Genomic DNA, 27,201 nt, shown 5'->3' with positions numbered 1-27,201 from the left:
CCCTGCTCCATCTGGGAAGGAAAACAAATGCATGGCTTGCCTCTGTAGAGCACAGCTGGGGTGCAGCAGGGCAGAGACATTTCAGAGCAGCTGACACACAAGGGCTTGTATCTGCCCTGGTCAGCATCAGCTCCTATCAGTGCAGGTGACATTCACAGGTGCTCAAGACACCAGTACAGCACAGCCTGAACCTGCTCTTCCTAAGTCACAAAGGCACCCTGGGCCCTGGCAGCCCTCAGCTCAAGGAGGAACTGCTCCCTCAGGGCTCGCAGCCAAGGAAGATGCGGGAGTTGAGGCTCCATGAGCTTGGGGCACAGCAACCCTCACCACAGGCAGTGCAGGAGACACAGTACCCTGCATGCTTGTGCATGGCGCCCACCCAGCACTCAAACCCAAATGACAATAGTAAAAAAACTCAGTTTATTTCTCTCTAAAGGCAGAGCTTTCCTTTAAAAAACAGGTCATTTCACTTGTGAGAGGGTGTAGGGCTGAACTGCAGGGGAAGGGCCTTTATCACGCCCTGCTCCAGACCAAGAGCTGTTGCTCCCTGAGGGTGTACACTGCCTGCATAAGGCAGGCTCAGAGCATGTAGGGCGGCTCTGCATGGCCTGGCAGTGAGCAGAGCGAGGAGCACGGGTCCCCCGGCCCAAGCTGGGAGCAACTGCAGCTCAAGGCGGTTCATGCAGGCGGCACAGGACAAGGAGCAGGTGCTGCAGCCTGTGCACTCCATGGCAGCAGTGCCAGCAGCCCCCATGCCAGGAGGGCAGTGCTGGGGCAGCAGCAGGCACTGGCTGGCCCAGGTGCAGGCACAGGGTGAATCCTGAGTGGCTGGTCCATTGTTGCAGAGATTTGGCTTAGCCCAGGGGAGTCTTGGGGCCAGCAGTCCTGGTGCCAGTGATGGGGGAGTCTCCAGCCCCTCCCAGCACCGTCCAGCTGTCCGGGGGTGGCCCCAGGCGGTAGCACAGTAGCTGTGCTGTAGGAGAGCTTGATGGGGGCACAAGAGGTGTTAATTCTGAAAAGGGAGAGAAAGGAAGACATGGAGCATAAGGTGTACAGCTGGAAGCTCAGCACAGCCTGCAAGGGGAAGCAGATGTTCCCAGGTGAGCATCAGCCCACACCCCACCTTACAGAGGACATGTTGGGGGATGAGCCAGTGCAGCACTGAAGAAACTTACCTGCTGGGCTGTGGAGTCCCCTCCCTAGCTCCTCCATGCTGCTTTGGAAGAGAACACAGCATCCATCATACCCCAAGCATGGCCTCCTGAGAGACACAGCATGCTCATGACCCTGGCACGGCAGGAATGGCACAGCAGCAGCAGGCACTGGGGGTACAGAAGGCTCTAAGCCCCCTTGCTACCAAGCTCTCCTCCCAGGCCAGCCTGTCCCAAGATTGCAAAGCCGTATCTCCTTCCCATCAGGAGCTCCATGTCCAAAGGGGTGGTGTTTCATTGGGCTACACATACAGCTCCAGTCTGTGCACACACACTGGCTCAACCCAAGCTCGGACCTGCCAGACCCAGCTGGGTACCCGCTGCCATGGAGAACAGCCATGATGGAATGGGCTTCACAGGCCCACCACCCACACTTCTGCAGACCTGCAGGTTAACGCTCTGCTGCTGGACTGTTCCATCAGCTGCTCCCCAGCACAGGACACACACCATCAAGCTCAGCCCATAGCCCCAGTCCACACAGAAGTCAGCATGACCAGGCCTCCATCCTGATCCAACCCCCAGGGAAATCAGTGGGAGAAGAGGGACAACTGAGTCCTGTGTGAGAGGCATGTCTGGACAGGCTGGCCTCAGGCTGGCAGAAACAGAGTAAGAAACATCTCTGGGTGCATCCTGGGGGTCAGCATCTGTACCCCAAATCTCTGCTGCAAAAGCTGGACTGCATGGTCTGCTCCTCCACCACTCAACCATCTGTTCACTCGAGCTCTCAGTGGATAGAGCAGAGAAAGACCAGGAAGCTTGGTTCCATGCAGCTCTCCTCCATGATCCCACCATGCCCATGACCCAAGCAGCTCCCCTTGCATGGCGCACAGAGAAGGAGACAAGACAGGGTTCATCAGAGAGATCCCTGAATACAAGCAGCAGCTCACCACCTACCCAGATAAGGTTTCACTGACATTATCATCTTCCTCCTCCTCCTCCTCCTCCTGGCAAGCAAACAAACAAAAACCCACCATGACATCTCATTGCATGGGCAGGTCTCTGCCAGGAGCGAGGCTGGGCTGCTCTGGCCCCTTCACAAGACAGTCACTGCCCAGGCACAGTACAAAGGTTTCCCACAAGCAGCAAGGGAAAGACTGGAGTGCTGGGCTGCCAGAACCCTCTGGGCTTGGGCACACAGGGACATACAGGCCATAGCTCGTCCCATGTCCCCTCCAGGTGCAAGGCTTCAAACACAAGCTGTGAGCATGGACCATGCTGACAGAGCTGCTGACACAGTGCACCTCTGCCCAGGGACAGTGGTGGGTGGGCACACCCTGCAGGGCAGGCAGAGACTACCAGAAGCAGGCTGCACACAGGTACAACCCCAAGCACTACCAGGCTGGACTCACACTGGAAGCATGAGGCCAAGGACCAAGCATCCAGAAGTTCCCAGACAGGGACATAGTGAGACCAGTATGGCAATGCTCCAGTTGCTGTGGCCATGCAGGAGGTGCAGCACAGATGGGCTGGGCTGAACCTTAGCCCAGGCTGGCAGGATGATGAAGCAGGGTCCTCTGCTTCAGAAGCAGCTCTCACCCCAGCCATGAAACCAGATGTGCAGCCCAGGTCCCTGTGTGACCGGGCCAGCAGAGCAGAGTGAGGCTGCAGCAGTGCTGGGCCTGACAGTAGAGCTCCTGGAGCACAGACATCAAGGAACTGCATCTGCTGTGTGAGCCACACAGCACAGTGCACCTCCTCACATCAAGCTGCCATGTGCGATGGGGGCTGTGCAGGTATCAGCAGGGCTCTGGGAGGGCAGGAGCAGGGAGCTGAGAAGGGGTCACTCTGTCCCTGCCCTAATTCCAGACAGCCCTCAGCATGGGCCTGACTTGCACATACTGTACCCCAACGTGGTGTGTGAAGGGGGCAGTCCCTGGGGGAGCTGGCTCACGGGGTCTGCTGGCCTCACTGCTCTCCAAGACACATGAAGGGTGAAGGGGCTGATCCTGCCTAGAGCCTGGGACGGGGCAAAAGCAGCAGAGTTAGTGCCTGCAACCTGCAGAAAGTCCAGCTGGGAATGTACAGGCAAGACTGTGGGTGAAGAATAAGGAATCCCTGCTGTGCTGGCAGGAGGGTGCAAACAAGGGTGAGGGGTCACTGCTCAGGCCAGGTACCATCAGCCCTGAGCTGGGCTACAGCTCAGGCAATGTACAGCAGTTCAGCATAGAGAGCAGCTACACCTCCCACCCCAGCCAAAGATGGGGGAGTGGCAGAGAACACAACCAAAAGGACAACATTCTCCCTGCCTGGTGTGTTTCACCAGCCAGGCAGCAAACCATCTCCCCTCCACACAGCCCAGGACAGGGTCCCACACCAGAGACACTGATTCCAGAGCTACGCAGAAAGATACATCTGAGAAATTCCTCCTACCTGCATGTGTTGCTTCCCAGAGATCCAGTGCCATCTGAAAGGCCTGGGCCACAGTCAGAGTCACAGCCTGGGCCTGTGTACATGAAAGAGAGGGAATGCCTGCTTCCACCCGGGCCCTCAATCCAGGATAACTCCACTGACACGAAATCCGAGACCCCCCCAGCATCCCTCGCTGCCTTTCTCTGCAGAACACACAGATGGAAGGCCAGAGCTCAGTTCTGTGCCTGTCTGGCCCTGGGGCCAGCCACTCCCAAGAGCAGACCCTCAGGAGCTGGGACAGGAAATCCCTCCTCTGCTCACTGCCTGCCACTGCAGCACATGAGCACACCTGCTCCCTGGCTCCAAAACCAGCTGAGGTTCGCAGAGGTAATGACCTTCTCTTGCTGAAGGAAAGAAAGCAGGCCCTTCCTCCCACCCATACCTCACGGAGCCAAGAGCAGAAGGTAAGTGCTTACAATCTTCTTCTTGGGTGAGAGGAAGGCATGGCACTCCAGTGCCCCGCTCTCCTGGCTCTGGGCAACGTAGGCAAAGACTTTGTTCTGCAGCTTATCTGTTGTGCAGTAGGAGATCCTGTGGGCAGAGAGGAGCTGTCAGGCCAATCCGGTACCCCAGCATGGCACTTCTGCTGCACTCCCAGCACATCAGCAAGCACTACTGACAACCTGAGGCTTTCACCTGCCTGAGCTGACCAGGTAGCCCAAACCCCCAGCAAGGGCCAGAGGCTGCCTGGTACCTGCAGCAGGTAAAACATCACTGCATCCACAGGCACTTCGTCCTGTGCCATCTCAGAGTGCCCTGTAGTTTTCTGATGGCCAATCCAGTGTGTGAACTCAAGCACTGGGACAAGAGGAACACAGAAGGGTAGGCCTCCAAGGACACAACTGGAGGCCAGGCAGAGGGATGTCTGACCTGGCACATCAGGTCTGGTGCTGAGACCTACACTTTGCAGCAAAGAGATGTTCTGTCTCTGCTTCCCATCTAGCCACCAGACTGCACACTTACTGCCCCTCACACCCAGCACCCACAGACACCCAATCCAGCCCAAGGACAAGTGGCAGCAGGAGAAATCAACGTCAGTTCTCACAGCAACTGCCTTTAGCCTGCCCAATAAGCTGCAGCAAGAAGGGTGGTCCCATGGCAGTGGAGGCAGACATGCAGTCCTGTCCTAACTGTGGGGCTTTCCAGTCATGAGCCTCAAAATCCTGCTGAATGCCAGAAGAGAGAAGCAGGGCACAGAGAGATCATGGATGGGCTGATGAACTCAAGACCACCCAGGATCCTGCCTACACTCAGCCTCAGGCAGTGCTGGGAGCACAGCAGAGAGGGCACAGGTCTCAGGGAGCCAAAGAAAGACCTAAGCTTGAAGGTACTGCTGACAGAAGACCCAGCCCTCCCTGGCTGCTCAAATTCCCATCACTCTTCAGCTGACTGCTGGGGAACACGCAGCCTACACCTGTGACATGCCTACCTGTAGATAGAGATGTTCTCCACCATCTCCTTAGTGTCTGCATCCTGCAGTGAGATGCCCCTTGGAGACACTGTAAGAATCACCTTCTGAAACTTGCGAGCTCCGACTCGTGCCTGGCAGTGGAAAAACACCAGCAATCTCTGCAAACCTGGCAAGGGTCTTCACCTCACCCCCTCACTGAAAGGAGCCCCACAGACTCTGTACAGTATCACTCACTTGGATACTTGCTGCAAAGGCTCCTGCTGTAGGGATGGGACAGCAGAGTCTGGCAATCAGGCATGCCCTGCACAGAATACTCTTCAAATCTGTTCACTGCCACATACACAGGAAGGGACAGACCCCACCTCTCCCAGTACTTCACCCTTCTCTCCATGCAGTGGCAGGGCACAGCTCTGCTCCCAGCCAGGTTCAGGTGTGGGAGCAGGTAGCTGGGGCTGTCCTGCAGGAAGACAGCTTCCTCAGAGCACACAGGCAGACACCAGTAGCCTCCTGCATGCCAGCCTCCTCTTGAGGAGGGCACAGTCCCTCACTGGAGTTCGGGGCTAGGACACAGACACTTCCCAGTGCAGGGAGTGCAGGGCCTGGACTCTGACCCCACACACCAGGGCCCCAGGACCGGGTCTCACCGTGGCCACGATCCTGCGGATGGCAGCAGCAGCCATGTCTTCTCCTTTTGGTTTTTCTACCAGCGTCATGCCCAGATACTTGAGGGTGAAGCACATCCCCTCAAGCAGTGGCTCCTGCATATCGGCCCAGCTCTCAGGAAGCTCTGCAAAGATAAAAGCCCTTAGAAGCCACGCGCCAGCAGCCCCACAGCTAGTCCTGCCAGAGGCACCCTACCCATGCCTCCCAGCAGCAGTGCTGCTCCCTGCCCCCAGCAGGACACTCTCCTGGTTCTGTGACACTCTCATATGAGGAACAGAAGGAGTGGGCAGTTCACCCTTGAAGCTTTAGTCCTCTAGCCCTGGAAGTCCAGTTCTGTCAGCACTGACAGACAGCTCTTGCATATCTGCACAGGGCTGAGGATGCTGCAGCCCTTATTGCTGTTTACAAAACCTTGTGTTCTTGGGTCTCATCTGTTTCATTAAAAACAAAATGTTCTCTGTAATGCATTCATCTCAGCCACCTGAGCTGCTGGCACACCTGAAGCGCAGCAGCATTCACTGCCACATTCAGATCAAAATCCCCAGACTGGCCCAATGTAAGCAAAGCCAAATCCCTTGGCATCTCATCTGCAGCAGCAGGCTGCCAGGGCAGGGGCAGCTTAGCACTTGTGATCCGAGCTGGGGTGACTGGGAAGCAACCGCACCACAGATGCTTTGTTAAGAAAGAGATAGGAATTGCCAAGATATGTACTGTTCACACTAAGCTAATACTTTTCAGGGTTATTTTCACCTCTTCCCTGGGATTTGCTCCCTGAGCATTACTGGCACACTTGCAGAAGGGTCCAACTCATAATTGGAATACTCTGAACCCACAGGGAAATCAGGAGACCTTATTTGCACAGCATACTCTTGCACAAGTGACGACTATCAGGGAGGCTGCCTGGTGCCATGCAGGCACCAGTGAGCTCCACCCCGGGCAGTAGAACCCTATTGTCACTCCAAACTCTGAGGACAGTCCATGTATACCAGGCTTGCCAGGGCAAGTGCTGCTGCTCCAGCAAAGCCTTGGGCAGCTGACTGAGAACAGCCAAACATGGCCCACCTGTGCCACAGGGTGACTGCAGGGTTATGGAATCATGGAGCAGTTTGGGTGGGAAAGGACCTTAAAGCTCATCCAGTTTCACTCCCACAGGCAGGACACCTTCCACTCGACCAGGCTGTTCCAAGTCCCGTCCAACCTAGCCTTGAACACTTCCAGGGATGTGTCCATAGGTCGGTCTCGGATCCTGCCAGGCAGCAGACAGCATGGGCTGGCCTGGCACACTCGCAGAGGAACAGATGCGGCAGCCCGAGGGGCCCAAGGCCCGCGGAGGCCGGGGCGGTCCCCGGTGCAGTCCAGCGTGTTCCAGCGCCTGGCACGGCCGCCCAGGCCCGTCAGCCCTCTGGCGTGGGTGGCCTCGATTCACAAGTGGGGCAGGAGGCGACAGCCCAAGGAGCGTGGCAGGGCGGGCTCGGCGAGAAGCTGCAGCACTACGCTGCCCAGGCCGGCAGTGCCCCGGCCCCTTCGGCCCGACGCCCTCGCCTCCCTTAACCCGGCCACCCTTACGGCCGCTCCCGCCCCCCCCCTCCCCTCCCCAGTCCTCCAGGCCCCTCAGACTGCCGTGCAGCAGGCAGCGGCCGTATTCCCAGCCCGACTGCGCCGAGCTGCGGACTCCGCGCCCGGAGCGATGCCCGGCTCCGACCCCGACCCCGCACCCGTCCGCACTCACTGCGCCGCCGGCGGAGACCCAGACCGTGCCGGGCGAGGCGCGGGCTCCGCAGCACGGCGCGCCCCGCCGCTCGCAGCGCCTCCATAGCGGAGCCGGGATCGAGCCGAGCCGATCCGAGCTGATCCCTGCCGCCGTGGGGGGCCGGTCCCCGCGGGCGCGACGCGCTCGCGTCAGCGCGGCGGAGGCGGCGGGGTTGCCACGGCAGCGGGGGCGGGGCGAGGCGGGCTCCGCAGCGGCGGCGGCGGCAGCCGAGCGGGCCCTGGGACCACCCCGACCCCGTGGGACCATCCCGGCCCCGGGCCCGGGCCCGGCGGAGGGCGCGATGCAGCTGCGGCACGTGCGGACCCTGCTGGCCCCGCAGGTCGGACCGGGTCGGGCCGGGCCGGGCCGGGCTGGGGGGGATCGGGCCGCGGGGAAGCGGGCTGGGCCAGGCCGGGTCGGGGAGAGCGGCCCTGACCGGTCTGGGGCGCGTCAGCGACGCTGGGGCTGTACTGTGATTGCTGAGCCGTGTGTGCCCAGCAGCTGAGCAGCGTGGGCTAGCTGAGCCGTGTGTGCCCGCTGGGGCTCGTTGTGTACCCGCTAAGCCGTGTGTGCCCGCTGGGGCTCGTTGTGTACCCGCTAAGCCGTGTGTGCCCGCTGGGGCTCGTTGTGTACCCGCAGGACGGGACGGCGCGGGTGACCTGCATGGCCTGGTCCGCCAGCAGTGCCCGCTTCGCCGTGTGCACCGCGGAGCGCGTGGTGCTGCTCTACGACGAACAGGGCGAGCGGCGCGACAAGTTCTCCACCAAACCGGCAGACGCTAAGGTGAGCGGAGCCGGGCCAGCCGGGCTGGGGAATGGGCATGGGCCAGGCAGCGCTGGGGCAGCTGGCCTTCCCACGGTCACACCGACCTTCTCCACAGTACGGCAGGAAGAGCTACGTGGTCAAAGGCATGGCCTTCTCCCCGGACTCCACTAAACTGGCCATCGGGCAGACAGACAACGTTGTCTACGTGTACAGGATCGGTGAGGAGTGGTGAGTGTGTGGTGGGGTCCAAGCATGCTCCAGTCTGCCCTGCCATGGGCTCCCTTAGCCTGATCCTCGCCCTGGCACACACTGCAGTGCCCATCACCTGACCCGCAGGGAGCCACACAGGTGCCCGTGGGGAGCAGCAGGTGAGGTTTCCTCGGCAGGGCCCTTATGGAGCCTGGACTGTGCATGCAGCTAGCTGGAGCCTGTGTTGCCATCATGTGTCACAGCTGTGCAGTGATGGCACACACCTGCCCCACTGCAGCCTCATTTGCTGGCAGGAGTTGTGCTAACGGCACTCAGAAAGGCAGTTCACTAGGAGTTTGGAATCTCAGACGCTGGGGGTCTTCTTGGTTTTTTGCCTAAAGTTGTGATAGACTAGCAGCACACAGGACTTCAATGGACTGTGTTTGGCACTATCAAACCAGACTGCATATAAACAGTAGGGTGATCAGAATGTGTAGGGTTGCTGATAGTAATTTTTGTTTATATTTTTCTGCAGGGGTGACAAGAAGGTGATATGCAACAAGTTCATCCAAACGGTGAGACCCAGACTTGTGTTTGACTTCATTTTCTGTGGCATATGTAGGAAAAGACAATGAGAGGTCTCTCTGCTCATACTCACAGGTGTACTTGGCCAAACTGTGCTTGACCTTTAAAGATCCTGAGAGAATCTCTAAATTCTGAGGCATGTATTGCTCATCAGGCTTCAGAGGTGTCCTAATGCCTGAGTATAACAGAGTAAACTGTTGAACGATCAATGCAATCAGTTATAAAACTTTGGGGACTACTTTAGGCATCAGTGGACAGACTATTTTAAGGGAGTTGAAAGGGAAAAATATGTGACACTCAGAGCCCAACTATTTTTCACAGGTTTGCAGCACTAAACTCCAAGATGCCTTATTAAACAAAATTTAAACTGTACAGAATTCAAACTGTGCAATTTCCATATGCTCAATTGTCTCAGGTTTGTGATTTCTGTCAGGTTTGCTCCTTGGCCACCTCTATGTTCTGCTGCTCTGGCTCGGCCTGCCTGTGTCAGAGAGCAATCTGCCCAGTAGGTGTTTGCCAAGGCTTGCCCTGAGATCTGTTTGGAAAAGGCAAAGGTGTTATGAATTCCTTGCACAGAAAGCCATCAGAGTGAGTAAATACAGTGCACTGACTACTTCTACCTTCAGAGGCAAAAGTCCAGCAGCTGCCTCAGGCTTTCCAGGCAAGTGGCATCACCCCATAGTCTCTGTGTCACCAAGAAAGTTCTCTGCAGGATAGGAGGAATCATCCTTCATGTCCAAATCCCCAGAAGACATAGAGCTGCTCCTGATGGAGTTGCTGGAGTCTCTGTGCCAGGCTTTCTCGAGCTGTCTCTCAGGTGAAGGGTAGTCTCAGCCTCTGGGTTGAAAGCTTTTATCTCAGAGCTGGGTCATGGCCTGCCACTGTGGCTGCTCTGACGCTGCAGGGAGCCCAGGGAATTCTGTGTCTCTGAGACAGGAAAGCTGCTGGTCAGCCTCTGTTTTGTCTGCAGTTGAGCTGCTGCACTGACTGGTCATGAGAACAGAGTGTCATGAAGAAAAGAGAGCAACAGGGGCTTGGCGTCCATTTGTCCCTTTCCTGAACAGGCTGGCTATCCCAGGTGTGGGCAGCTTTAGCCTCCCTGGAGAGCTCTTTCCTTGTGTACTGCTTGCTGCCTACCCCTCCAGCTGCCAGCTCGGTGGGGGCCTGCTCACCTCTCACAAGCTCAGATGCTGTGCATGGCACATGTACAGGATTTTGTATTTTTAATGTAGAAATTCAGTATTTTTTTCTCTCATTTCTCATTTCCCCATATCTTTTCTACCTTTTGTAACACATTAAATCCTTTTTTTTTTTTTTTTCCGATGCTGTATGTCTGGGTTTTTACCACTGTGCCTGGCTTTCTCCTGTAACTAAATACTGTTATTTACAAATTTTTGAAATGCTCAGTCAATATGAGAGATCATTTATTGAGCCCTTTCCCTCTCCTGCCACTGGGCCCTCTCACACACACAGTGATCCCAGTGTGTGATCACACTGGCAAGCCAAACCTCCTGCTGAAGGCCAGGAGGACAAACAATGAGCACATCACCACTGTGTGAGGCTTGTTCCCAAGCTTTTGTTGTGTTAGAGTGGAAAATAAATCTGGCAGATAATGAGGGAAACGCACAAATTCCTGGGAAACAGAGGTAATGAAAATGGGTCTTGGTTGTTGGTTGGACATTTAAATTATGAACAGTTTGGTTACCTTGAGACATTTTGTTGTCTGATTGTAGCTGTGTTTGCTGATATGAATGATCAGAGCAGGGATGGAAGATGAGATAAATAAATGAGGAATGAATAAATGCTGATATGTATCTTAAGTAGTCCCAGATGCTTAAAATGGGACAGAGATCCAATGAGGCTAGTGCTGATGGCACACTGCCAAACACCAGCCTTCTTACTGACTGAAGTTCTGCAGGGTAGATGTGAAGGGCTTTCATAAACTTTCTTGGTCCTCTCTTACAGTTGGCTTTTGTGGTCAGCTTTATTAATTCTGACTCCCCCTCAGATTTTGAGAATACCTTTGGTTTGGATTTAATGAGCCTGTTTCTACCTGACCTATTTGTTAGCATCTAATAACCATCTTACTCGTCAATGAAAAAAACACTATTTCTTATTTATCAAATAAAGATCCAATGGACAAGTATTCTCATAGCTATTGCAGAAGTTGTCACAGTGAAATTATTTTTATATTTTATACTTGTTGCAAAAAACCTTTTAAAACAGCCATGATTTTATACATTCACCAATAGCATATGGCAAGCCAAGCACTGCTCAGTTAGTAATACTTGCAAAAGAGCTCCAAACTGAACACATCCCTATAACTTTTTTGCCCTCCCATAGTCCTCCTGTGCTCAATTACTTTGCCCCAGCTCACTTTTATCTAATTTGAGCTTCAGCATGAATTAAGGTTTGTCCAGCATCTTCAGCTACTGTAAGGCCTGTCCAAATGCCCCATCTCTCCTGCTTGAATAGTGTCTGTTCATGAACTATTTTAGGGTGGCAGTGGGGCAGGAAGCTGGGTAGGGTGGAGCTCTTACCTCTCTTTTTACCTCCTCCTTTGCAGAGTGCTGTGACCTGCTTATTGTGGCCAGCAGAGAATATCATTGTCTTTGGTCTTGCTGAAGGAAAGGTAGAGAAACTTGTTATTTGCGTGACTTTCTTTCCCTTGTGGGGTCTGCCAGGGTCTGCCAATGGCTGGGCTAAGGGGTAGGAGCCATCACTGGGTGCCACAGTAACAGCAGCAGAGGGATTACATCGTGGACTTGAATTTTCTGGTTTACATTTTCTGGAGGTTCTACTGGATCTTTTGGATCTTTCTCCAAACTTTTCTAGAAATGTGGAAATGTGACTCCAACTTTTCCACTTCTATAACATACTGGAAGGCAATGAGCTTCCTGTGATTTCTTTCCCTGATAGTGAACAGGGAAACCTCTGGGAATGTTACTTACACTGGGAGAGATCCACATTCTCCTGGCGAAAGCAACATTGATAGGTTTCTCTTTCTCAGGTTCGTTTAGCAAATACAAAGAACAACAAGTCTTCCACCATCTATGGGACAGATTCCTACGTGGTCTCACTAACTTCCAAGTGAGTATGCCATTGCTTTGGGCTGCCCTGCTGTGGCTCAGTCTCACACCTGCTGCTGGCTTGGCATAACAGGGACCAGCATGGGAGGTTACCAGTGTTCTTTTGCTGTCACTTTCTTGTCAAGTTAATAACATACTGTGCTCTCCAGAAGGAATTCCTTCCTAAAATCTGGTACCTGGCTGTGCCACATGGGCAGTCTGGTTGTCCTTCAAACACAGCTGAGGATGGAAGTCTCCATGAGCTTACTTATATACTCTGATGTTTTTGAATCTGTGACTTTATAAGGATTACGTTTGTCAGCTTCATCTAATAAGTAATAACTAACATTAATCATGTTTAAGGGCTAAAAAAAGTAACATCATTCTGCCAGATAAAACCTTTGACAATTAGGAAAATGACCATAAAGTGCAATTTAAAATTATTTTAATTAATAAGATTTCATTTCAACTACTTTAGTATTCTTTACCTAAGAATTGAAACATGTCATGGTCCTAGGAGTGGAATTTTCACAAAATGTTGTCATTCTGGTGACAGGTACATGACTGCTGGATTGCTACAGTGTCCATAGAATTTGTATTCTGTTCTTGAATCTTCTAATATTCATTAAAAAGTGTTTCTCTGGGTACATGGTTTTTGGCCTGTTTCTTTTTCTTTGCTCTCTTCTCCCTGCTTGTGGCCAGAAGCACAAGACATCAGTGCTATAAAAAATGGACTTAGGCCTGGAGTTTTGTCCAGGTGTTTTTTGCCCACATTGTGTTTCTTTTAGGGATTCCCAGTATCATAACATTCCAGCCTCACTTCTGGAACAGTTCCAGTGCAAGAGCTGTTTGATGTACCTTGCTGCAAGCACTTGTGAACAAAGTCATTATTCTACTGAAGGTCACTTAGCTTCTTGGTTTTAGTAATACAGAAAGTTTTTTATTGTGATTTTACATGATGAAGACACTTAACTGGTCACTCTCCTTTCCACTCTGGGTTCTTTTGTCTGCTTTCTTTTTACAGACACTGGCACAGGTACTCGATATTTGTCTTGTCTTTGGGGAAGGTTCCTTTGATGAGGAACATCAACCATGACCCTGGGAATTGCTGCTCTGGGCGGGGATATGAGTATGAAGGTGCAAGTCTTCCTGTAACATTGCATCATCCTGTATGTGTTTTTCTGCAGTGTGTCAGGGAAAGGAATCCTGTCTGGCCATGCAGATGGAACCATAGTGCGCTTCTTCTTTGATGATGAGGGTTCAGGTGAATCACAGGTACCAAAGATCTTTCTTGGTGAGCAAAATTCCTATTTGCACAGCCTGCTTCCCAGCTCCAGAGCTCTGGAAAGGCATCCGGCTGTGGAGAGAGTGGAAGTCTGGAGAGGAACTGCAGGCTGTGCGTGCTAGCAAAGGTTTTGGGAAGCACTGATGGAGGCAGAACAGTGATTAGATGCTTTGGAATACACTGAGGGTGGTGGTAAGGGGGGAATTCATGTTTTTGTGTATGAGGCATAAGGGTGTCCAGGTGTCTGGAAAGATCTGATGTTCAAGTGTCCAGGAAAATGATGCTTGTAGAGGTGGGTTTCCATGGAATGGCTACTATTGTCCCCACATTAAGTAGGGTGTAATTACCACAGTTAACGTTGAATCTCAGGCTCACATTTTGTCCTTGGATGCCCAGCATTTCTCCTGAGCCTCCTGCTCCTCGGTGCCAGGAGTCTCTGCACTTCAGGCTGTGGTGAAGGGGATGCTGTTCTCAGATCTTTTGTCTCCATCTGAAGCAGTTTGAGCATGGCTGCTCTCTGCCATGCTATCATGAAGATCCATCTATACTCTGCTATGTTGGGAGTTCAGTCTCAGTCTAGTTAATGGTATCAGCCTTCTTAATGGCATTAGAATTCTTCTTACAGTTAATGAAGGTAATAGTTGATAAATCTCTCAGTTCTGGTTTGTCTTCCTACAGACTAGGCAGGCAGACAAAGCTGCCCCCATGAACTGGGCTTTACAGAAGGTCCCATACTGGTCCCCACTGGGATAGCTGAGCACAGAGGCCAGCTAGGAGTTGGGGCCATTCACGTGTCGTGTTCAGGGTGTTCTTGTCTTGTTGTAGGGTAAGTTGGCGGTGCATCCCTGTCCTCCTTACGCCCTTGCCTGGGCTTCCAGCAGCATTGTGGCTGCAGGCTGTGACAAGAAGATTGTCGCTTACGGGAAGGAAGGCAGCGTGATTCAAACTTTCGACTACAGCCGGGACTCGTCAGAGAAGGAATTCACCACAGCAGCCACCAGTCCCAGCGGCCAGTCCATTGTCGTTGGCAGCTATGACAGGTACCACGTACCTGATGGAGAGTTCTCCTCTTTGTAGTCCTTTCTTTGTCAACCATACACAGTTTTTAACGTCTCTCTTATCTCCTCTCTCTTACAGGTTACGGGTTCTGAACTGGAGCCCACGCCGCAGTGCCTGGGAGGAAGGAAAGCCCAAAGAAATAGCTCACCTGTACACCATCACAGCTTTGGCATGGAAGAGGGATGGCTCACGGATCTGTGCGGTTTGTGTCATCAGTCAGGAGGCCTGAGCCCTCAAGTCTCCCACTGGCCCTCAAGTCTCCCATGTTTGTGCATGGGAACAAAGTGGTGTGCTCAGGGGAAGGCTTTGAATGTGGTCATCCTGCTGTGGTCACACCTCACCCAGGGGTGCAGGGCAGACACCAAGGCCAGGACCTTGTGCTAGGGAACTGCTGCAGTTCCCTGCTTCGGGTGTGTGAGTGTGGAGCTGCAAAAGCTTCTGGCTGCTGGTGTGATGGCTCACTGGTTGCATCAGCCCTTCTCTTTTCTCAGAAGCATGATGAGGTTAGCATAGCTTCTCCAGAGCAGTCTCAGAAGCATTCTTTCCTCTGGCCACCCATGAGAAGCAGCATACAAACTGACCTGCTAATTACATTCTGTGTTTGTGTGTTGTGTTTTCAATTCAGCCTTCTCTTTCTTTTACCTTTAGCCATCAAGCCTTAATCTGCCTTTTTCTAAAGTCAGATAATTCTTTAAATCTCTTTAAATTGATCTTTCTGCATATTTTCTGTAGTAAGTTGACTAACACTTACTAGTTAGTTAGTTACTAACACTTCAAACACTTAAATTATTTATGAATATAATAAATATTATTGTTTATGAATATAATAAAGGTTATTTATAACCTTTATTAGTTTTTTTATGGTTTTGTGTTAAACAATCAAAAATCCTTGAAATATTTTCAGACCAAGAATTACTGAACATGTGAACAACTTTTTTCAGAGAGGGGGAAGGGGCTGAGAATAGGAGATCAATGGAAAGAATGGGGATGTTATAAAGAAAAAAATAAAGGTGAAAGGATTCTTCTGGAAGGAAGGAGAGAATACGAGGCTGGGAGACAGAGAAGTGGGAAACTGAGAAAAGTAATGGGAAAGATGAGGATAAAGGTGGTTTTTAATCCCACCTCCTCCCATCCCAGATTCATGCCAGCATTTGGTAATCTTCATTTTTCTGAGAATGGCTCAATCTTTCTGTTGTCTAAAGAAAGTCAAAATAGGGCTGGTCCTCCTGCATGTGGGTGCTTGAACCTTGTTTTCCAGAACAGCTGGCACTGATGTGTTTGTGTCTGACCTCTGATCCTCTTCATCCTCTTCCCCTTCTAAATAGGGTCTGGAATCTCTCTCCTTAACTAGAGTTCACTGACCACATGATGTGTTTTTGTCCCCAGGGTACACTGTGTGGAGGAGTTGAACAGTTTGACTGCTGCCTTCGCAAAACCATTTACAAAAATAAATTTGAAATTACATATGTGGGACCAAGCCAGGTAAGAGAGTATCTAATGAAGTATGAAATTCCTGATGAAAATGGGATGTTTGCCAGAACTAGACATGTTTGGAGTTCTGCACCTATGGTTTGTTCATACCAACTTGTTGAGAAAGGCATAGGGGATATGCCTGGGACAGGGCTAAGGTTGGGTGGGAACTGGACAGCATAAGAGACCATGGAGTTAATTTCCTACCTTGTGAATTTTTGTGAGGTACCTCCATGTCAAGTGCAGACTTCTAAAGTGATTTCATTTCAGACAAATTGACCTTGTTCAGAATGTGGCAGTAAGGGTGAGCTGGCAGCCTGGGCACCCCTGTGCAGTCAGGGGAGAGAGTACAAGAACTCTTCAAAGGGGGCTTATCCTTGGGGGCCTGAGTGGGTCTCCAGTTAGGCTAGTAACTTGTAAATGGCAAAAGTAAGAAACACACATGTCTACTACAGCTGTCATCCCATGCAAAAGGAATAGTAAGGTTTTTTAAAAAAGCAGAGGGAAATTATGTGAGGGGATATCTAAATATTCTAGTATCATCTGTTGCTTAATCTTCCATGGGGCAAGAAGTCTGTGCTGTTCCTCTGTGCATGGCCTCATACTGCTTTTCCTCACTTTCACCAGGTCATTGTGAAGAACCTCTCCACAGGAACCCGAGTTGTGTTGAAATCCCAGTATGGCTATGAGATTGATGAGGTGAAGATTTTAGGGAAGGACAGGTACCTGGTGGCCCATACGTCAGACACATTACTGCTGGGTGATGTCAGCTCCAACAAGCTCAGTGAGGTACTGGAAAATGGGTGGCGTTTCTGGAGTGTCAAATGCTTAACTTCATAACTCAGAGGATATGATTTCTGCATGGGAACAATCCCTCTTTTCAAAGAATCATAGAACAATTCAGGTTGGAAGGGGCCGTGGGAGGTCTTTTACCAAACTTACTGCCCAAAAGGAGGTCAATGTTAAATTCAGCTGTTGTTGCTCAGGTCCCACAATTTCTTTAGTCCTCTGTTCCAATGCTTTACTGTACTCATGGGGGAAAGCATTTTTCTAAGTCTTCTTGGTATTTTGACTGTTTTATAATCATTTTTCATCCTTTCACTCTGCATCTGCCAAAAAAAGCCTGGTATCACTGTATTAGAGGTTTCCTAAGCCTTCCCTTCTCCAGGCTGAAGAAGCCAAATTCCTTCAGCCTCTCTTCACAGTGTAAATGCTTCATTCCCAACCATCCTGATGGCAGTCTGCTGAACTTGCTCCAGTTTATGAGTCTTTCTTGTACTTGGGGGCCCAAATCTGGATGTTTTACAAATATACATTCCAGAGGTGAATGTACAAATCTTACTGTGTTTAAAAGAAACAAAAAATCATCAGAAAACAATTCATGGCTGCATCCCACAGCTTATGGCAGTGCCATTTCTGGTACCAGACAATTCACACAGAATTGTCCATCCCCTGAGCCTCACGGTGCACTGACTGCTGAGCCCATGTGCTGAGCCTGGAGAATGTGGGCAATAGGCTAATGTCTAATAAAAGCATTAAACAGGCTTCAAGGACATATTTGCTTTGTTCACAAAGTTGTCACATGCCTTTAATCAGACTGATGGTGAGCTAATTAATCTCTCTTGGAGCAGGAGCTCTGACTGGCGGTTTGTGTTGGAGAATGTTGATACTTGGTAATATAACTGAGAATTTGGCCAGAATGAAGCTCCCAGCTTTCTCTACATCTTACTGCACTGAGTTTTTCTTTAGATTACACAGCTATACTCACTTCTCAGAAAGAGCAAGGCTGTGAGATGTCCATTTGCTCTCTTGCTGTCTCACTGGAGTTTCTTTGAAGCAGTAAGTTGGAGTTTGCACTCTGTGAGGGAAGAGGACTGCTGTAGCCTTGGCTTTCAGTTTTCTGCTTCTCTGGTCACCTGTCTGTTGTTACCACAGCAGCTATTGCATTATCCAGTGCTTTACACAAATTTCCAACCAGTTGTTCCCCCACTGGCACCATGCTCATCAGACATTGCTAGAGTGACCCTAAAAAAAAAGTGTTTCAGCTACATGTGGTGAGGAGATTCTGCTCCCACAAGTGGTAGCAGTGATTCTGTGGCTATGACTAACAGAGGTAAAGGAGCTGTTTGGGTGCTTTTTGTAATAAAGCTGGTCTGGGGAAGGTGGAGAAGGGCCTGTAAAGGATAGGATAGAGACCCTTTGGTCCCATAAAGGCCTCTTGTTTGGAAGGCAGCAATGTACTATACAAAGAGAGCTGGAGTCTGAAGCTGAGTCTAAAGTAAGGAGAGGAACATGTGGAATTTGCAAGCTGGGAATGACTGAAAAATGGTGTTGGCAGCTAAAGGGATGGAATACGATCCATTGTGCCGTGTAAGTCATGCTGTCAGTTGTGGGAGCCAAAAGCTGGACAGAGGACCCCATCATCTTCAGACTGGTGCTGGTGGAGCTGTCAGCCTCACCCTGTGCCATTGCTTTGTAGGTGGCCTGGCAAGGATCTGGGGGGAATGAGAAGTTCTTCTTCGACAATGAGAACGTAAGTAGGATGGGACAGAATGCTCCCCATGAATGGTGTGTAAAGCTGTGTGTGCACCAGCAAAAGTGTCACCTGCATTTCTGGAAAACCCTGTTTCTCAGCAGTTTCCTGGATTTAGCCTCTTCATGCAGATCCCAATCTGCTTCTTCCCTGTACTTGCCTTTTCCACATGCCAGGTACAGAACAAACTCAGTGTGTGGACTGACGAGTTATATAAATCATAACCATGAAGGAGAGAAAAGCAATAAAAGATCAATGGACACAGAGGGTGTTAGAGATACAGAATACAGCTGTCATGGGGAGAGCTTGACTCCTGCAGGACTGATAGGCCTAAAATTAAAATCCCCAGCCATGAGGAAAAGCTGTCAGTCGCAACAAGAAGACAAGAATAGCTCCTTAGTCATCCCAGAGTATTTAAATTTAGATTTGTGTGCAGCAGACTTCTTTCCTGTACCCCTCACTGGTAGATGCGAGTGTTTCTGTTGCTTTACTCTAAAAGTGTATTCCCCTCTTACCATCAGGTCTGCATGATTTTTAATGCTGGAGAGCTGACACTAGTGGAATATGGAAGCAATGACCTTCTGGGGTCTGTCCGCACAGAGTTTGTGAACCCTCATCTGGTCAGGTAATGGTTACATCTGCCTGTGTAACCAGCACAGGCAGTTAGTAAAGTGAGATCAGATACATAACACTGGAGGTGTCCCACACTGTAGCATGCAGCCCACCCACTTCTCACAGGGACCAGTTTAGTTGCCAGGTTAGTGACTGTCAGGTTTTAGAAGCACAAGAGCCTCTTTTCCTCTGATCTTGGTGCAGCCTGCCATGGCTGTTTCTGAGGTTCCTGTGCATGTTCTCAGGCAGCTCTGCATCCAGCTGGTCCTGGTACAGCATCATTAGAGACTCAGTTGCCAGCAGGACCTCCTCTGTCCCTCTAAAATTCTATACCCCATGTTCTGATTCAGGAGGAGGAATGATCTTGGGCTGCTCAGAGCAATGTAGCTAATGTGTTATTGGGGACCCCTGAACCACAGGGGCAGCTTTGGGGGGAAGCCACCGATCAGAAAGCTTTGCTCTCACTTGAGGCAGCTATAGTTACTGGGCAGGTGTCACAGGTCAGAGAACTGCCAGAGGCTCCATGTGCTCAGGCAAACTGCAGGGAAGTCAGGGAGGGACTCTGTGATTCAAATGTGAATTTTGGGAGTAGTGAAGGTAATAGTCATTCCCTTCAAATCACAGTGTCCGTATCAATGAGAGACAGCAGCGAGGCGTGGATGAGAACAAAAGGCTGGCTTACCTGATAGACATCAAGACTATAGCAACAGGTGAGTGTAACCCTCCTTCCCTTTCCCTGTATTTTGCCAGCCTTCCTTATTCCTTTTCATTTTTTTTGTGCCAGGCAGCACATCCCTGAAGGTCCTCTGTGCATTCCCTCTACCAAGCAGCAGATTCTTGAAGTTCCCCTTTGCATTCCCTCTGCCTAGCAGCAGTCCCCTGGAAACCAGGCTGTCCTACTTTGGACAGGATTCTCCCTGTCATGAACACAGCCATGGGTGTCTATGACTGTGTCCTGGACCCAGACTGTGTTGTCTGCACTGCCCATGAGCTGTGCATGCTCACAGACAGTGGGAGAGAGTTGCTGCTGCTGAGAAGGCATCAAAATAAAATGTTACTGCTTTTTGGTGTCCATGTCCCAGTGTCTTTGCTGAGGGTCTTGCCCTAAATAGGTCCCAGGCATCTGATTCCCCTGGCACAGCTGTGGGTGTTGAGCGCTTTGAGGCACATCAGGTACTTACACTGTTTCCTTTCTTTCCTTCCCAAGTGGACCTTGTTGGTGGCTACAACACTGGCACAATTAGTCACGACAGCAAGATCGATTGGCTGGAGCTCAATGAAACAGGCCACAAACTGCTCTTCAGGGACAAGAAGATGAGGGTGAGACAGGCACCTCAGGCCATGTGGCAGGATGGCATGTGTGGGGAGAGGTAGAGACAGTTATATCTGAATGGAGGGAGGGAGGTGAGAAGCACATCTGAAATACTCCTGATTTTTTTGCTTACTGCTCTTTTGGGGAAGATTGACCATGTCCAGATTGCATGAGCTGTCAGTGTTGCATTCTTGAGTCATAGCTAATGCTGAACTTAGTTACTGGACATCTTGCTTCATCTTATCACACCTGACAATGAAAATCATAGGTTCTTCTGCAGTACATATGTCTGTGGTATTCAAAAGTCATGTCAGTCAGGTGAAGCCCCAGTGACTGGAAAAAGGAGAACATTGTACCCATCTTTAAAAGGAGTAGGAACTTTTAAAAGGGAACTACTGACCTGGTAGCCTCACCTCTGGGGCTTGGAAGATCATGGAACAGATCCCCCTAGAAGCAGTGCTAAGGCATATGGGGAATGGTAAGGTGATTCAGGACAACCAGGCGAGGTCATTCAGGAAACCAGCATGGCTTCACCAACAGCAAGTCCTGCCTGACCAACCCAGTGGCCTTCTCTGATGGAGAGATTCCATCAGTGAGCAAGGGAAGGGCTATGGATGTCATTTATCTAGGTGTCTGTAAAGCCTTTCACAAAGTCCCCCACAACATCCTTCTCTCTGAACTGGAGAGAGATGGATTTGATGGTGGACTGTCTGCTGGATTAGGAATTGGGTGAACATTCACATCCAGAGGGAAGTGGCCACAGCTCAGAGTCCTGAGCGACAAGCAGTGCCCCTCAGGGGTCTATTGGGACAGTACTATTTTATATCTTCATTAATGATACAGATGAAGGGATGGAGTACACCCTCAGCAAGCCTGCAGATGACACCAAGCTGAGGGTGGAATGACACACCTGAAGGACAGGGCCATCCAGAGGAACCTGGACAAGCTCCCCAGCTGTGCCCATGGGAATCTCTTGAGATGCAACAAGGCCAAGCATAATTTGTGTCCTGAACCAATCCCACAGTGAAGGCAGCAGGGGAGGGTGGGCTTTGTTCCTCTGCCCTGTTTAAGTGAGACCCCCATCTGCTGCTTCCAGATGTAGGGTCCCAGCACAGGATGGACATGGAGCTGCTGGAGCAAGTCCAGAGGAGGCCACAGAGATGGTCAGAGGCCTGGAACACCTCTTCTATGAGGAAAGGCTGAAAGAATTGGGATTGTTCATCCTGGAGAAGAGAAGGCTCCAGGAGACCTTAGAGTCCTTTCCACTGCTTAAAGGGCCTCCAAAAGAGCTGGAGAGGGGCTTTGGACAAGAGCTTGGAGTGAGAGGATAAGGGAGAATGGCTTCCCATTGCTAGAGGGTAGGGTTAGATGGGATACTGCGGAGAAATTCTCCCTTGTGAGGGTGCTGAGGCCCTGGCACAGGTTGCCCAGACAAGCTGTAGCTGCCTCATCCCTGGAAGTGTTCAAGGCCAGGTTGGACAGGACTTGGAGCAACCTGGTCTAGTGAAAGGTGTCCCTGCCTATGGCAGGGGGTTGCAACAAGATAATTTTTAGGGTTCGTTCCAACCCAGACCATTCTGGGGTTCTATGATTTCTCCAGCCATTTTGGTACAGACTGAAACAGGGACATTCTTGTTCTCTTTTGATAGGTGTGTCGTGAGACTAGCACTGTTCTCTCTTCTTTTTCTCATCTTCTCTAGGTGAGGACAAGGAATAGAGACAGTCTGGGACTTTTCAGTCACAAGACATCATATATATAGCAAAGTTATGCCATATGTCAGGTTACGCCTTCCAAACTGTAGTGTTTGGTTTGAGGCAGTGTGTTCTACAAACAACTGACCTCTCACTTTATTGGTAGTAGTCATTGCAATAGGACTGTGCCTGGGATGGAGAGTTCAGCCCAAAATTGCAGAGGAAACCCCTTCTTGGTCCCTTTGTTTGTTTCCATGAAGGACTTCTGAGCCCATTTTCCTGTTCCAGCTCTGCAGCTGAGAGGGAACTGAAGAAGCACGAGGTTTATATATGTCTGTGCCAAGCTCTGAGGGAGGCAAGAGCTTAAAATGCTGCAAGGGTTTAAAAAGGTCTTACAGGAGTGTGTAAATAAGTATGAAATTTTAGGATGTGTGTCTTGGAAAAAGTCTGTTTCCTGATGGGTGATGTCTGTTTCCAAGATGCCTGCTCAGCTGTTCCTGTGATGTTTGTGTGAGCTAGCAGCCCAGCCACAAGCCCAGCTGAGCCTTTTCTCCTTTGCCTCCTCCAGCTGCAGCTCTATGACATTGAAAGCAGCACCAAGACAACCATTCTGAACTATTGCTCCTACGTGCAGTGGGTCCCTGGCAGTGATGTGGTGGTTGCTCAGAACAGAAACAGTCTCTGCATTTGGTACAACATTGATGCTCCAGAGCGAGTCACCATGTTTCCTCTGAAGGTAGAACTCTGGAGACTTTGATTGCTTCCTGCAGTTTGTTTTTCTTCTTCCTCACTTGTGTGGGAGTAGCAAGGGTGGTATGGCAGAAAGGAGACAGAAGGGAACTGTCAGTTTCTTGTGGACAAAATACAAGCTCATTTGTCAACTTTGTGGCATACATTTCTGGCAGAAGATGAAGCAAGGAGCTGCTTCATGGCTCAGTGCTCAGTGCGAGCTCATTCAGAAGAACCATGACTGGCAGAGCTGTTGCAGTGCTGCCCTCACACCCCTGAAACCCCACACACTTCAGATGAGCAGGGGAGTATTGACAGCTGGTACTCTTTCTAGGGGGATATCGTAGGCTTGGAAAGGAATGATGGAAAGACTGAAGTGATAGTATCTGAAGGGGTGAACACTGTGCCCTACACCCTGGATGAAGGCCTCATAGAGTTTGGAACTGCCATTGATGATGGGGATTATCACAGGTAAGTGCTGGATACACCGATGGGGATGGCAGGTAGCTCGTATCACATACCAGACACCTGGGAATCAAAGACCCATGAATGGCAGCAGCACAGCTTTCCAGAGTTGAGCTTCAGACTCTCAGCATGATGTTGGTGCCAGGTCTGGCTATAATGAACATCAGAGTTCTTCAGGAGAGATTTTTCAGCTTTTGCCTCCTTGCAGCTTTGTGGTTTCAAACTCAGGGAGAGACTGGCCAGTCTGGTCCCACAGACATCAACAGGGCTTTGCTGAAGGTAGCTGTCAATTAATTGCAGTGAATAAGAGTGTCTCCAGAGAAGCTAGATGTGAAGTGGTGCTTGGGTGCTTTTACTCCTGCCCTTCCAGGGATGGTAGCAGTATCATGGAAACATCTAGGAGCTGTGCAGAGTGAAAACTGACTGCCTGAAGTGGTCATGGCAGCTGCCTGGGTACTGCTGACACTTAGAGGGCTTTTTAAAGTGACCAGGGGAGAAAACTCCACTTGTTCATAGCACTGTTGTATCTTCAGAGACTTTCTCAGTAGGGACTTGTATCAGACAGAGCACTTTAGATTTGTCCCACACTGCTACAGCCTTCCGCTGATCATCTGCCTTTAAGTACCTTAGCCCAGGTAGGAATAACCTAGATGTCTGAATTTCTGCTCTGTCAGGCTCTGTGTTCAGAGCTGTCCTCACACTGTCGTCTTCAGAGCTGGGCACACCCAGCTGGCTTTGGTTTCAGTGCCACTCTGGTTAGGAAGCTCCTGTCTCAGTCTGGGATTTTCTTCAGAGCGCTCTTCTGTCACTGAAAGTCTGCAAATCTCTCTTTCTCAAGGGCTGCTGCATTTTTGGAGACACTGGAAATGTCCACAGAGACTGAAGCCATGTGGAAGACCCTCAGCAGACTGGCTTTGGAAGCGAGACAGCTGCACATTGCAGAGAGGTACATCACATCTTCATGGCTTCAACATGCTCTTTGCTGAATCCCAGAAACCAGGGACCAGCTAAAGATGTGGCTCTGAGTATGGTCTGGAATGTTGCCTGCACTGGAGACTTACGTGTTCTCTATGCCAGGCCATGGCTTTGCCTTTTCATCCCAGCCAGTAATGCCAGAACCAGGGCTGAGAAGACCTCTGTCTGTAGCATAAATTGCTGTTGATGGTAGCCCAAAGCTGTGTATAGCAAGGACTCAGGGAGTTGACAGACATCAACAAGCTTGAGGCATTGCTGAAGCCTGGGGAGGTGAAACATGAGCCTTGGTCGTGTTCCTGGATTCTTCCTTGGAGCAGGGCTAGAGGGCACATCTGAACATAGGTCTTGGCAAAATGCTTCTCTTGAAGTAGGGCCAGCCCACCTCTCCCATTGCTGAGCTGAGTCTGCTGCCCAGTTTCTGATTTTCTTATCTTGGACCAAAAGTGGGCAACAAAACCTGCGTATTGACTAACTGCTTTGCATTTTCCAGGTGCTTTGCAGCTCTGGGAAACATGGCAAAGGCTCGATTTCTGCATGAAACCAATGTCATTGCTGACCAGGCAGCTCAGGAGCATGTAAGTCAAACTTTTCCTGCTCTGCAGAGAAGCAGTTTGCCTGTAAACACTTGCATGTACATTATCTTCTGTGTCTTTGCTCACCAGTGTCATGCTACAGACTAGTATCTCTTCATGTAGAAACTGCTGACATTGTCTTCTGTCCGCAGCTGCCAGGTCCCTCTCAAGGCTGGCCATTTTATACTGTCCTGGCTTGTTACTGCTGTGATTCTCAACTGTCTTTCATTTCTGTGGTGACCCAGTCTCCACTTGCAGTCCCCTCCGTGTTCCATCCTAGAGCCTGTTCTTTCCCTCAGCAAACTGAGCTTGCTGCTGTTGTCTGCAGGGTGGGGATGGCACGGACCATTACCTGGTGCGGGCCCGTTTGGCCATGCTAGACAAGAACTACAAGCTGGCAGAGATGATCTTTCTGGAACAAGTGAGTAAAGGAGCAAGGAGTGGAAAAGGTTCTGTTTATTTCTGAATGGGGAGGTGTGTGCCCTCTGCTGTAAGATGAAAGGAAGATGTTGCTTGTTCCTAGGAGAAGAGTTTTCTCCATGAAGTAGAAAAAGTATTCTTTGTTCTGAGGTGTAGGATTACCCTGAGATGTATGAAGAGTGTGAGGGAGGATGTATATCCAAGTAAAGGAGACACTACACTTTTCCAAGTGTTTTCTGCACATCTAACCCTGCCTGCTGTGAGAGCTCCATGGCAGTATGTCTGCTCCTAACCTGGAGCCTTCGGGTTAACACTTTGCTTTCTGACACAGAACGCCCCAGAGGAGGCCATGGACATGTACCAGGAGCTGCACATGTGGGATGAATGCATTGTGGTGGCCAAGGCCAAGGTACAGAATATTGCTGCACTGGGCTATAGGCTGGTCTTGCTTGGTAAATCTTCTGGTTGGGAGTCCACTCAGGGTCTGTGTTCTTTTCACCTGCCCTACCTTGCTTCTGCTTAGAAGGGCTCCAAGTAGAAGGGAAGGTTGCATTGGTGTAAGTACAGACCTGGATGAACAAGAAGAAAAGCTACTGAAATTGCTTTAGGAGTATCTGTGGCTTCAAAAAAGAATGGGCAGTGCCATGGTACTCAGGGCTGGCATTCTAGTTTCTGATAACTGGACAGCAAGAGGCCTGGTGATGTGACCAGGTGCTCAGAGCCTGCAGGATGAGCTGGACATATCTCATCCTCTCCAGGTCTACCAGTTCTGTGTTTCTCCATAGGGACACCCAATGCTGGAGAAGTTGCGTCGGGGTTACTACCAATGGCTGCTGGATACCCAGCAGGAGGAGAAGGCTGGGGAGGTCCAGGAGGGACAGGGTGACTACCTGGCAGCCATCAGCTTGTATCTGCGGGCAGGGCTGCCAGCCAAAGCAGCACGGTTAGCCATGAACAGGGACGAGCTACTCACCAACACAGATGTCATTGATAGGATCTCCACGGCACTGATCAGAGGGGAACTGTATGAACAGGTGAATACCCCTTCCCACTTAGGGGCATTGGGGCCCTTACCCTATCCTCTGCACCTGTGAGACATGGTGGGGGGGACTGGGCTGGAAGATAGCAGAGGTAATTCTGGGTTGATGAGGTTGCAATTAACATTTATGAGGAAATCTTCACTGTACCCACTGTACATGGGTGAGGTCTAGAATTACTGTTATTAATCAGGAAAAAGATCACATCTGATTGACAACATGTCTCCAGAATATAGAGTGTCAGTAATAGTTAAGGAAGATGGGAATCAACAGGAGCGGAATCGTGAATCAAACTGGAAACTTGGTGTCACTGTGGAAATGTCAGTGGTTCCTCATATCAGGATAAAATACAGCATAAGGGTAGTCTAAATGGAAAAGTTAAGGAAGCAAAACAAAGGAGTTGAAGACTGTAGAGCCATGAATATCATAAAGAAGGGATGTGATTATTCTCTAATAACATATTTGGTGACTAATAACACCAAAAATGGATAACTTATTGTGAGGTGACAGTTTTAAAACCAAAACGTGTTTTTTCCACAGCACATCATGTTAATGTAAGAAAGCAATGCTGAGTCTGCTCACAGTCAGTATCCTGGCCAACAGTGGCCGCTGGCAGGTGCTTAAGAAAGGAAAATACAGAACAAGGCAGGCAAATACAGGGTGGCACATCCCCTAGTGTGTTTTCATAGGGTCCAGCAGTTTGCGCCCTGTAATATTTCTGAACAGCTCTACTTCTGTGTTTAAGAGCTCTTGATAGATTTTACTTCCATGAGCTTGTCAAATTATTGCTTGAACCACATGTAGATTTTAAGTTACAATTTTGGCTATGAGTTACCCAGTTCAGTTAGATGTTGTGTGAAAAAAAAATACTGCTTTTTGTTAGCTTGTTTTATGTCTCCTTTATAAATTACATTTCTCTAGTCTCAATTTATCTTCAGCATTTTCTGACCATTTCATTTCAACACAAGACAACTTTGTACTTTTTCAAA

The 27,201-nt window shown here is 50.2% G+C and overlaps 2 protein-coding genes across 5 annotated transcripts in view; one reads left to right on the top strand and one right to left on the bottom strand.

Annotated features, from left to right (window-relative positions):
- Positions 1-397: 397 nt before the first annotated feature.
- Positions 398-7,528, bottom strand: LOC128785074 (low density lipoprotein receptor adapter protein 1-like). Of its 3 annotated transcripts, none has more exons than XM_053937219.1 (9): positions 7,424-7,528; positions 5,676-5,818; positions 5,266-5,488; positions 5,050-5,197; positions 4,037-4,151; positions 3,582-3,654; positions 3,056-3,168; positions 2,106-2,155; positions 398-1,012 (listed from the first exon to the last, which is right to left on the bottom strand). In XM_053937219.1, the coding sequence occupies exons 1-9, from the start codon at positions 7,506-7,508 to the stop codon at positions 679-681; spliced, it is 1,284 nt and encodes a 427-aa protein (XP_053793194.1). In that variant the 5' UTR covers positions 7,509-7,528; the 3' UTR covers positions 398-678. The 3 variants fall into 3 exon arrangements, with proteins under 3 accessions (XP_053793194.1, XP_053793195.1, XP_053793196.1); XM_053937220.1 differs by having other exon boundaries at positions 5,266-5,332; XM_053937221.1 differs by lacking the exon at positions 5,266-5,488 and having other exon boundaries at positions 5,050-5,162.
- Positions 7,529-7,638: 110 nt separating this feature from the next.
- The window catches only part of IFT172 (intraflagellar transport 172), a 37,669-nt gene continuing 18,106 nt past the window's right edge, over positions 7,639-27,201 (top strand). Inside the window, exons 1-22 of one of the 2 annotated variants that reach the window (XM_053937941.1) lie at positions 7,639-7,784; positions 8,084-8,227; positions 8,325-8,437; positions 8,934-8,973; positions 11,550-11,615; positions 11,994-12,073; positions 13,239-13,326; positions 14,162-14,376; positions 14,474-14,597; positions 15,782-15,877; positions 16,493-16,654; positions 18,345-18,398; positions 18,920-19,023; positions 19,635-19,720; positions 20,218-20,330; positions 22,583-22,750; positions 23,078-23,214; positions 24,047-24,154; positions 24,674-24,758; positions 25,084-25,176; positions 25,507-25,584; positions 25,961-26,209. In XM_053937941.1, the coding sequence (XP_053793916.1) occupies positions 7,746-7,784; positions 8,084-8,227; positions 8,325-8,437; positions 8,934-8,973; positions 11,550-11,615; positions 11,994-12,073; positions 13,239-13,326; positions 14,162-14,376; positions 14,474-14,597; positions 15,782-15,877; positions 16,493-16,654; positions 18,345-18,398; positions 18,920-19,023; positions 19,635-19,720; positions 20,218-20,330; positions 22,583-22,750; positions 23,078-23,214; positions 24,047-24,154; positions 24,674-24,758; positions 25,084-25,176; positions 25,507-25,584; positions 25,961-26,209 (2,442 nt within the window). In that variant the 5' untranslated portion in view covers positions 7,639-7,745. The remainder of the gene's footprint in view (positions 7,785-8,083; positions 8,228-8,324; positions 8,438-8,933; positions 8,974-11,549; positions 11,616-11,993; positions 12,074-13,238; positions 13,327-14,161; positions 14,377-14,473; positions 14,598-15,781; positions 15,878-16,492; positions 16,655-18,344; positions 18,399-18,919; positions 19,024-19,634; positions 19,721-20,217; positions 20,331-22,582; positions 22,751-23,077; positions 23,215-24,046; positions 24,155-24,673; positions 24,759-25,083; positions 25,177-25,506; positions 25,585-25,960; positions 26,210-27,201) is intronic. The other variant, XM_053937942.1, reaches the window with a different exon arrangement.

The sequence above is a fragment of the Vidua chalybeata genome, chromosome 3 (genome assembly GCF_026979565.1).
Source record: "Vidua chalybeata isolate OUT-0048 chromosome 3, bVidCha1 merged haplotype, whole genome shotgun sequence".
Taxonomy (NCBI): domain Eukaryota; kingdom Metazoa; phylum Chordata; class Aves; order Passeriformes; family Viduidae; genus Vidua; species Vidua chalybeata.
The sequence above is the reverse complement of the archived record's forward strand: the minus strand, read 5'-3'. Positions and strand labels throughout refer to the sequence as shown.

Excerpts from the sequence above, each read along its gene's own strand:
- LOC128785074 (XM_053937219.1), bottom strand. The coding sequence starts at position 7,508 with ATGGAGGCGCTGCGAGCGGCGGGGCGCGCCGTGCTGCGGAGCCCGCGC. Across the intron at positions 5,489-5,675 it reads TCCGCAGGATCGTGGCCACG|GACAGCCCCAGCTACCTGCT; the intron begins GTGAGACCCGGT and ends GTCTTCCTGCAG. Across the intron at positions 3,169-3,581 it reads CTGGGAAGCAACACATGCAG|GCTCTAGGCAGGATCAGCCC; the intron begins GTAGGAGGAATT and ends GCCCCGTCCCAG.